The following is an 11,143-nucleotide window of genomic DNA, read 5'->3' as shown; positions in this document are numbered from 1 at the left end:
GGGCAAGAGGTTCTTCGGACCAAGACCGGCCGATCAGAGAAGAAGATCGACCAAAGGAAGTTCGGCCAAGACAAAGGTAAGGTTGATTCCAAGTCTAAGGACAAGGGATCATCTTCTTTCAACAACCGGACTGATTCTCGCAGGTCGGACGACGGTTCCATTCGAGGCTGACCTTACGAATGATATACTCCAACCACGATCCCCATTTCAGAAATACTTACAAACATTGAAGAGAATGGGATGAAGAAGCTCCTCAAGCGACCTGAGAAGCTTCGAGGAGACCCAGAAAGGCGAAACAAAGACAAATACTGCCGTTTTCATCGTGACCACGGCCACAATACATTGAGTTATTGGGAACTCAAATGCTAGATTGAAGACCTCATTCAAGATGGCTATTTCAAAAAATTTGTTGGCAAGCCGAGGTCCAACTCGGAAGAGAAAAAAGATGAGAGGAAGCGTTCAAGGACGCCGCCTCGCGGAGATGACCGACCTGCGGTCATTAATACCATCTTTTGAGGCCCAAGTGGGGGCCAGTCTGGAAACAAAAGAAAGGAATTGGCTCGAGAAGCCAGACGCGAGGTGTGCGTCATTAGGGAGCAGAAGTCGACCTGCTCCATCACCTTCAATGACTCCGACCTAGAGGGGGTCCACTTGCCCCATAATGATGCACTTGTGATCGCACCTCTCATCGATCACGTCCTGGTTTGAAGAGTATTGGTAGATGGGGGTGCATCTGCCAATATTTTGTCTCTTACAATGTATCTTGCTTTGTGATGGACCAGGGCATAATTGAAGAAGAGTTCAACACCTTGGTTGGATTTTCGGTGGAATTAGTCTCCCCAGAAGGATGTATTGACTTGCCGGTTACAATTGCGCAGGACAATACACAAGTCACGCAGATGGCCGAGTTCGTCGTGATCGACGGGAGGTTGGCCTACAATGCTATCTTTGAGAGACCTGTCATCCACTCATTCCTGGCTGTTCCCTTAACGCTTCACCAAGCTTTGAAGTACTCAACTCCCAATGGAGTGGGCACAGTCCGAGGAGAGCAGAAGATGTCGAGGGAGTGCTATGCTTCTGCACTAAAAGGGTCGTCGGCATGCGCCCTTGAAAAACAAGCCAAATGTGCTGAAGAGCAAGACTTAGAGGCCGACCTACCAAGGGAAGGCAAAAGGGAGTTCTCTGCACCAACAGAAGAGCTCGAGCTTGTTCCTTTACTTAGTTCTGAGAAACAAGTAAGCATAGGAACCAAGCTGGGGGCCACTGATAGGGAAGAACTGATCAACTTCCTCAGATCCAACTCAGATGTTTTTGCATGGTCCCACGAAGCCATGCTGGGTATAGACCCAAAGATCATGGTGCATCGCCTCAACATAGACCCATCATTCCGACCTGTAAAGCAAAAGAGAAGACCTGTAAATAAGGGGAGGAGTGATGTAATTGTTGAGGAAGTAAACAAACTTTTAAAAGCTGAATATATAAGAGAAATTCTGTATCCCTAGTGGCTCTCAAATGTTGTATTAGTTAAAAAATCTAACGGGAAGTGGAGAATGTGCGTAAACTTTACAAATTTAAACAAAGCATGCCCAAAGGACTGCTTCCCACTGCCGAGGATTGACCAGCTCGTAGACGCAACGATCGGGCACGAGCTGTTCGCCTTCATGGATGCCTACTCCGGATACAACCAAATTAAAATGCATGCGCTAGATCAATATCATACCTCGTTCATAACAGACCAAGGTCTGTACTGCTATAAGGTTATGCCCTTTGGCCTAAAGAACGCAGGTGCGACCTACCAAAGAATGGTGAATAAGATGTTCGCCAGGCAGATCGGTCGGAACATGGAAGTGTATGTAGACGACATGCTTGTCAAGAGCAAGCAGTCAAAGTCGCATCTTTCCGATCTGACTGAAGCCTTCGAAGTTCTACGAAAGTATCAAATGAAGCTCAATCCAGCCAAGTGTGCGTTTGGAGTCTCCTCGGGTAAGTTCCTCGGTTTCATGGTAAACAACTGTGGGATCGAAGCTAACCCAGAGAAGATAAAGGCCATGCTCGAGATGGAAGCACCAAAAACTCTTAAGCAGCTTCAATGCCTCAATGGAAGGATTGCAGCCTTAAATAGATTCGTCTCGAGATCAATTGATAAATGCCTTCCCTTTTTCAAAGTCTTGAGAAAGAAGGGACCATTTGAATGGACGACTGAGTGAGAGCATGTAACGCCCCGCGTTACTCAGGTTAGCTTGCCCCGAGTTCCGAGAAATTTTATAACAAAATGGATTTTATTTATTGATTTATTTCATTGTTATTTTTATTTGATTCATCAGTGATCTTATTTAATTTAAGTGTGACATCTCGACTAGTGTGTATTGTTACAGTTTTAGTGGTGAGTTAGTAGCGTGTAGTTATTTATCAAGTTACATTTAGTACAGATTTCCATTATGCGACACTTGTTTTGGATCATTGGGCCAATTACGAAACTCTATTATTGGCTTGTTTTAACAAGGAAGGGCTGGGTAAGTGGGCCTTAAACAAAAGGAAAAGAACCCAAGCCCAAAGGAGTTAAAAGTTTGAAACAAAAAAAAAGGAACCCTAGCCACTTGTTCTCATTCTTCTTCTCATTTTCCCCTTTCCCTCTTTTGTTGAAGTCGTCGGCCACCCCCTCCACTCGGACTCTCCCTCTCCGACACAGCAGCACCGACGGCAGCCATCTCCGGCGGACACAGCAGCAGCAGCAGCGGTGGGCGACAGCAGGTGCGGCGTCGAACAGCAGCAGCGCGTGACGGGCGGCGACGGCGTGTGACGGGCAGCAGCGGTGTGCGACGATCAGCGGCGGCGCGTGACGTTCGGGCAGCTGTAGGCGGCATTGATACACGCGGGGCTGTGTTCGCGGCGTTCTTTCTCCGATTCAACAAGCCTAACGACCTCGAATAACTTAGATCCGTGAAACCCGGTAACTTTTCTTTGACCCACCTTTGTTTGAAGTTAGATTTGGAGTACCCACACCCAAACGAAATCGATTTGGAATACCCACACCTAAGCGAGGTTGTTTTGTAGCAACGGACATTGAAACGAAGCCGTTGGAGGTCGTATTGAACGTTTTTCGCTGCTGCAAAAACGTGGACAACAGCGTATTGGTGGTGTTCGGCGATTATCTACATCCGTTTGAAACCCGATTTACGCTACCCACATCTTGGCAAGCTAGATCTAAGTTACCCACACCTATACGAAGTCGTTTTGCGGTAACGAGCCCCTTTGAACCCTCTTAAAGTTGTTTTTGAAGGCTGAACGGTACATTTAAATTGCTGTATTTTTCTGTTTTTATGCTTAGGTGTGAGACCGACGCAAACTTAAAGACATGGTTGTGTAAGTAGCACCAGGGGGCGAGTGTGTGCGTTATTTAGCGTTAACGGAATGATTTTGATGCTGTTTTTCTTGTTAAAATAATTTAATTGAGCATGTAGGGATTGTTAGATTTGATTTGTGAATTTCTAGCGATCTTGTTGCCGTCTTTCTATTATTGAACACCTTTGAGGAAACATGCTTTCTGTTCTTATTGTTGTAGGTGACTAGTAGGTTCTGAATTGTGGTACTTAGAAGTAACTGGCTCATGACGTTTTGCAACTGTGATGTAAATGAAATGCTCGCGTTGTTAAACTGATAATTTAGTTTATATTGTCCTAGTTGTGAGCTGTTGGATGTATTTTGTTTATTTCGAGGATAAGTATGCTTGTAAACGGTGCAGAGATTTAGAATGTGGGAAATTTACCTGCAGGTGGTCATGGGAGGGTTAGCGAAGTGGTGAAGGGTGAAGGGTAAATGGAAGGGTTGATAGTCCGTTAGCTATGGGTGTTCTGACCTGAAAATGTTTATGAATCGCTTGGAGGTTCAAAGCCTTGAGTAGTGGTCTTGGGAATAAATGACAAGGTCGAACGTCAAATTCTGTAAACAAGTATTGGGGTCTTGGGAATAAATGTCAAGGACCAATACGCTGGGAAGTCATCGGTACCTTGGGGATAAACGGCAAGGACCGGTGTACAGTTCAGGCCTTGGGAATAAATGGCAAGGTCGAACGTCAAGTTTCTGTAGAGGAGTATTGAGGCCTTGGGGATAAAGGTCAAGGGTCAATACGACTCGAGGAGTTAGGCTTGAGGGATTAAAGTAGAGTGGTGCTTGCGAAGTAGTGGTGCTAGGCCTTGGGAATAAATGGCAAGGTCGAACATCAAGTACTGTAAAAGGAGGGGGCGCGGTAACTTGGGAATAAAAGTCAAGAGCTGTCATGCCTCGAGAAGTTAAGCGGGAAGTAACATAGGGGGGGTGTAGAGGAAGGTTTAGTACTATGAGACAAGGGCTAGTGAATCATGGGTTGTAGTTCTGGTAGTTCCGACGCATGGTTGTTGTATGTATTTGTCAAGTTATTGTTCGCTATTTCTCGCTGCCTATTTAATTGCCTTGCTATCGTTTTATTCTATATGTCGTGACTGTGAGCATGATTTTTGTGCTAGTTAGGAAGTGCTACTTACGGAGTACCTTACGTACTCACCCCCCTTTTTACCCTTATATGTTTTCAGGTGTGAACAGGGCCGACCGCGGTGATGATGTGGAGAGGGCTTGACCGAGGAGGGATCACTAGCCTAGTTAGTGAGGATAGAGGGAAGGGTCGTTGGGTACGAGTAGCATTGAGATTTATGTTATAGCTAGGTGTGAACTGAGGAGAAATTTTGTATTCATTGAAACTACTTTATTTGTTATGGATGTTGCTAGTAAACGCGTCACTGTTGTCGTTGGAGTTGAAGTGTACGGTTGTTTCATTTATTTAAGAATTTTTGCCACTGAGGCGGATATGAAATGTTTTCTCTTTGTTTTTAAATTGCCCACGGAGGGCGAGTCCTGACATTTTATGACATTTATATTTCTGATAGAACGTATGAGAGTTGAAGCTTTATTTCATTTAAATTATTGTTCCAGGAAGGTTGCTTATCTCGTGTTTAGAGTTAAGGTTAGCCAGGTGAACTATTTAGCGTTGCCTAGGATGATATATAAGATCCTGGGGTGTTACAGTTGGTATCAGAGCCGAAACGTTCCTGTAGACTAAGTTAGAAACTAGCATACTTAGGAGTAGTGATCTCGGTCGACCTCCTCGTCATCACCAGGTATGCTTCATGCTTGTCCTTGAGAGCTTATACATTTCCCGTGATTTACTTGTGCGCTGAATTTTTCCCATCAGTTTTGTTGCCGCTTTGTTTCACTAGACATAGAGTGTTTTTTAAGCGAACCAAATAGAATGTGGTGGACCTTTTACTATTACGGGAGTTTCGACTGCCACTTTTCCTATTAGTCTATGCGTGGAGTGTCGTGCTAACGTCTTACCGAAATTTTGTGCCGTTCTTCTAGACAATGCCTCCCCGTCGAAGTATGAGATTGCGAACTGACGCCGACCCCGCTCCCGGAGGTGAGAACGGAGCGGATCCACCGCCCCCTCCTGCTGGGAATCATGCCGGAGGAGTCCCTCCATTTCCTCCAGCAGCAGCTCGAGAGCGGGCAGATCCTCCAGTTCCCCCAGCAGTTCCTCAGGCGAACCCCCAATTGGTGTTGCTGGTGGAGGCTTTGCAAGCAGTGATCAATAACGCCGCAGGGGTGGGCGGGGTCCAAGCTCCGTCACCCCAACACCTTCATACTCCCAGAGCGAGGCTCGCTTCATCAAGGATTTCAAGCGCTACGGACCCCCAACCTTTGACGGTGAGAGTGAAAGAGCGACTGCAGCGGAAGAGTGGATCAGAGAGTTGGAAGCCCTTTACGCGTATCTTGGTTGCGAAGACCAATTCAAGGTGAAGGGTGCGGTTTTTATGTTGAGGAGCGAGGCCCTGAACTGGTGGGACTTAGTAGCAGCGGCAGAGGATCATGCGAATGTACCAATTCCGTGGGCGAGGTTCAAGAACTTGTTGTACGACTACTACTATCCGGAGACCGTGAAAGACATGAAGGAGGCAGAATTCCTGCATCTAGTCCAAAGAACTTTATCGGTGGCACAGTACGAAAGGAAGTTCACGGAACTCTCCCGTTTCGCTCTAGAGTTGATTCCCACTGAGGCATTAAAGATCAAGAGGTTTGTTAAAAGCTTGCGCAAGGGGATCAGAGGCCCGGTGGACCTCCAGCGACCCACCACCTATGCTGAAGCAGTTAGGGGCGCCTTGGTTATGGATAAGGATGTTTCCAACAAGGCCTCACCCCTGCCAGAGGTCGGATCATCTTCAGGTGTGAAAAGGAAGTTCCCTTCGACTTATGCCGACCCGGTATTGAGAGCACCCCAGCGCCAGGCTCAACACCAGGGCATGCCGCCAGTATGCCCCACCTGCCAGAAAAGACATACGGGGCAGTGCTGGACGGGAAGTAAGGGTTGTTTCAGGTGCGGAAGAGAGGGGCATTTTGCAAGGGAATGCCCCATGTCGGCCGCAAATACACAGAGGTTGGGTCAGAGGATTCCACCATCAGTTTCGACGCAGGGAAATAACCAAAGGGCTCGTGTCTTCGCACTTACTCGCAAGGAAGCGGCGGATGCCGAAACAGTGGTCACAGGTATTTCTTCTCATTTTTTTTGGGGCTTTGTGTGTGAGCGTATGTCCTTATCTTTGCATTATGATCCAGGTACTGTTTTAGTCCATGATGTGCCTGCGTATGTATTGTTTGATTCGGGGTCGAGCCACACTTTTATCTCTTCTACGTTTGTTCGTCAGGCAACCCTCGAATTAGAGCCGTTAGGGTTTTTGTTGTCGGTTTCTACACCATCAGAGTCGATTTTGATCGCTAGTCAAAAGGTGAGGGCAGGTGAGTTGTCTTTTGATAATCAGACTCTAAGGGCAAGACTGATCCAGCTGGACATGCAAGACTTTGACGTTATTTTGGGCATGGATTGGCTAGCTACCAACCAAGCCAACATTAATTGCTCGAGAAGAGAAGTCTCCTTCCAACTACCTTCGGGTCGGAACTTTACATTTAAAGGGGTTACGGGTAGAGTCCCAAGGACAGTATCAGCATTGAAGGCAAGGCGCCTGTTGCAGAATGGAGCTTGGGGATATTTGGCCAACGTCGTCGACATTAGTAAGACTCCACCTAGTATCGACTCCGTTCACGTGGTCAGGGAGTTCCCAGATGTGTTCCCCAATGACCTTCCGGGGCTACCCCCTGTTCGTGAACTGGATTTTTGTATCGACTTACCACCCGGGACAGCTCCCATTTCAAAGGCACCGTACCGCATGGCTCCAGCGGAACTTAAGGAGCTTAAGGCTCAGCTGGAAGAGCTCTTAGACAAAGGCTTCATTCGCCTGAGCGTGTTTCCTTGGGGTGCTCCCGTGCTGTTTGTGAAAAAGAAGGATGGATCTATGCGACTTTGTGTTGACTACCGGGATCTGAACAAGGTGACAATAAAAAATAGGTTCCCCCTTCCTCGCATCGATGACCTCTTTGACCAACTAAAAGGAGCAAGGGTGTTCTCGAAGATAGACCTACGATCGGGGTACCACCAGTTGAGGATTAAAGACGCCGACATACCTAGGACGGCCTTCAGAACCAGGTATGGGCATTATGAGTTTACCGTTATGTCTTTCGGACTCACTAATGCCCCTGCGACATTTATGGATCTCATGAATCGAGTTTTTAAGGAATTTTTGGATCTGTTCGTGATCGTGTTTATCGACGATATTTTAATTTACTCCATTACGGAAGAACAGCACGAAGGGCACCTGCGGCAGGTTCTTACCGTTTTGAGGAAGAACAGCCTGTACGCGAAGTTCTCGAAGTGTGAGTTTTGGCTGGATAAGGTGGCTTTCCTTGGCCACATAATCACCAGGGAAGGTATTGCTGTGGACCCGGCCAAGGTAGAGGCGGTCAGTGGTTGGCCAAGGCCTCGCACAGTGACCAAAATCCGCAGTTTTCTCGGCCTAGCCGGCTATTATAGAAGGTTCGTCCAGGATTGAGAGCTTCGCCCTTCTCTTTCAAGCAAGGGGGAGTGTCACGTGCTCTTCTTCCAAAAACACAATTCTCTTAACTAAAATAAAGTAAGGCAAAGGAAAGATAAGCAAAGTGCTGGATTTTTATATATTTGAATAGGTAGAAAATAACTAAGTAACAACGGAAACAAAACAAAGCTCAATAAAGGAATGTAAAGTGCTCGGGATTTAAAAACTAAAAGCAACTCAAAAGTACTTAGAAAGCAACAAAGAAACACTAAAAATGATCAAGAGAAGGAAGCAAGGCTTGATGAATTTGGTGGAGAAGCTGTGCAGAATTTATAGCTGTGCAGAATTGGTTAGGTAGGTCCTAAAACGATGGTGAATCACCCATTTCCAACTTTTTTGACTGACTAAATCGTGCTCAAACTGATAGTGGAACACTTCTTCTACACGTGTGCATCGGTTGGAACCACCAAAATGCATTGGAAGACGCGTTTCATTAAGGGCAAAGTTGGAAGAAAAACAGTTTTCTGCAGTCTTCCCAGGCGCCTGACGCCTCCCATGATGTTTTTTCGTCTTTTTGCTTCTTTTGATTAATTTGCACTCCCAAATGGTCCTAAAATGTCATAAATACAATATAAGCCAACCACAAACCATCATATATGAATTTTGCATGAATTGGAACTCAAACGACCAAGAAAAAGTCCGAAACAAAGTTAAAACATAGTAAAAACAACATCTAAAACCTTCTTTTTACGCATGTAAACAAGCGTAATCAGTAGCTTCCAAGGCAGCAGAGGAGTTCTCCTTCTCCCTTGCTACCAAGACTTCTCTTCCATCCAGCTCGACCTTCATCATAACTGCCAAGTGAATAGAAGCAATGAACGCTTGTAAATAAAAAAAAATCACACAAGGGTTAGACCGAGCTATAAGTGGTAAGAGTAAAAGTAGTTAAGAAAGCAGGTCTTACCTCAGCGGCGTGGTCAATAGTCCTTTGCAGTATGGACCCAGGATCGCTTACAAACTTGGACGCCCTACGAAGGCAGCGGTCTAAGCAAGATGCCGAGATTCGGGACACTTGGTCCTTCACCCCAAAACTCGACGGTTCAACTCAGAACCGCATCATCACGTCGGACGTCCCCCCCATCCTAGCTTCGGGGTTGTCCACCAGGTCAGCATGGCTCATGGGCAAAAGCCCACGAGCCCCAACCTCCAAGGAGGAGGTGGTTTTCTTCTTCTTCCTTCTCCTCTTTACAGGAGAGTCTTCTCTCACCTCGCACAGAGGTGGCACGTCTAGCGCCTCAGACTCATTCCTTGGACGCTTTTCTCTAGAGTGCTCCCCAGCAGAGTCCAACTCGATCATCGGAGTTGGGACTTCAGCAGACGGCCCAGCTTTGTCTTGAGCCGTAGGTTGAGCAACAACAGGAGTTGTTGGCTCCATGCTCTGAGCAGTCTTAAGGGCGTGAGCACGGCCCTTGGACTTACGTTTCATTCTGCCTGTGAATCCGCACACCATCGCTACAAAATAAATAAGCAAAAGGTTAGAGACTAAAATTGAAGTATAAAATTAAAATCAAGGTCGAGCTCGACTTACCAAGCTCAGAATTTGGCCTTGAAGCTTCGACTGGATGAACTAAGGGGTTGTAGTCTAGCAACCCGGATTCCAGTAACAGCCAGTCAGTCACCAAGGTTCCGACCTTCCTGCCACTTGGGAAGCGATCCTTGTAATACTTGAGGGTATCCCAAGATGCTTAAGTTAGCTCGGGAATTGGTTTGATTGACACTACACAAGACATATAAGAATTGAAATCAGATATGAAAAGCCAAAGAGTTGTAAGATCTAAAGTTGCAAAAATAATCAAAATGACCTCGTACCTAAATTCCCAAACCTAACGGGAACGTCAAAGAAGGGACGACCAGACTCGTTCTTTGCCAGCCATCCTCCAGAGGCAAAGAACCACTTTTTCACCCATCCCTTGATGGAGGTCGGCCCTTTGACTATACCACCTGCGCCCTTCCTTGCGCACATGTAGTACCGACTTGGCTTCTTAGCTATTCTTTTGGCTTCGAAACACGTTAGAAGCTGGTCGACATCAAGCAGCTCGGCCCCGTCTTCTTCTCGAGCTCGTAACCAAAAAAGGATGACCAAAGCAAAAATGACACCCCATCCATTGGGGGCCACTTGAGCAGGGGCCAGGCCAGTTAGATTTAGAAACTCTTGGACAAGAGGGTGAAGGGGAAATCTCAGGCCGTACTAAAAAATTTTTAAGTAAAGAGTGACTCACCCCTCTAGAGGGTTGTCAGCTCTTTCCCCTTCCTCCGGAATCCTAAGGATGATATCATCCGGAATACTAAACCCCTTACGGAGGGGTCCGAGATAGTGCTCAGGCATTTTCGAAGGGTATTCCAAACCCTGACCCGAGATTGAAGTGTCACTATCCTCCCCGTCATCAGAAAACCTAAAATTTTCTATTTCTTCCAGCTCGGACTCTAACCTAAGAGCTAAGTCTTCCCCAGAGTCACTTGGCTTAGGGGGCGAACTGCTTAGAGTCCGACCTGCGCTACCTAGACTATCACTACTGGAGGGGGAAGACATGAAAACTACCATATCCGAAATAAAGATTAAAACAAGGAGAATGACTGACCTACGGAGGGTTTGAGCTGATTTCAGATCGAACTCCAAAAATTCAGGAAGCGTAAGGTTTGATCTGAAGTCTCGGAACTATTAATAGCTAACCGGAAAAGTCTCTACGCCGTACATGTGTAATGGACGAGCGGCTGGGATCATCTCGAAATTCGTAACGACGAAATACTCCAGTGCTCCGATAGCTTGACAGATCGAAACATCTTCCACCTCCACAACGATTATATTCTCTACGAATCAGAAGTCGCCACGTGTCCTAATTTGAACCAGGTAACTTCTCTGCCAGATCGAGATCGAACCTGACAGAGAGGGGGCCAATGTTTGGGGGTAAAAATATCATGTACACGTGGAAGACGCTCAGTGGTGTTTAGAAATAAAACGATATTCTAGGTCCACCTTGAACCTACCGAAGAGACCCAATTTATCCATATGCAAGGCTAAGTGTAAATGCCAGGGTTCGACCTGGACGAGTTCGATCTGCTCAAACCCGACAGGTTCGACATGAAAAAAAACAAAGGTAACCGCCAGTCGTGAGTACTGTCGGACCCACCAC

The 11,143-nt window shown here is 46.5% G+C and overlaps 1 protein-coding gene across 1 annotated transcript; it reads left to right on the top strand.

Moving 5' to 3' along the window:
* Positions 1–5,394: 5,394 nt before the first annotated feature.
* Positions 5,395–7,970, top strand: LOC111015405 (uncharacterized). The gene is made up of 3 exons (XM_088126303.1): positions 5,395–5,634; positions 5,682–6,573; positions 6,643–7,970. The coding sequence occupies exons 1-3, from the start codon at positions 5,395–5,397 to the stop codon at positions 7,968–7,970; spliced, it is 2,460 nt and encodes an 819-aa protein (XP_087982429.1).
* Positions 7,971–11,143: the final 3,173 nt, after the last annotated feature.

Source organism: Momordica charantia (genome assembly GCF_013281855.1).
Source record: "Momordica charantia cultivar OHB3-1 chromosome 7 unlocalized genomic scaffold, Mcharantia_2.0 BLBB01000007.1, whole genome shotgun sequence".
Lineage (NCBI taxonomy): Eukaryota > Viridiplantae > Streptophyta > Magnoliopsida > Cucurbitales > Cucurbitaceae > Momordica > Momordica charantia.
Note: the sequence above shows the minus strand (reverse complement) of the source record. Positions and strands in the feature narration are given on the sequence as shown.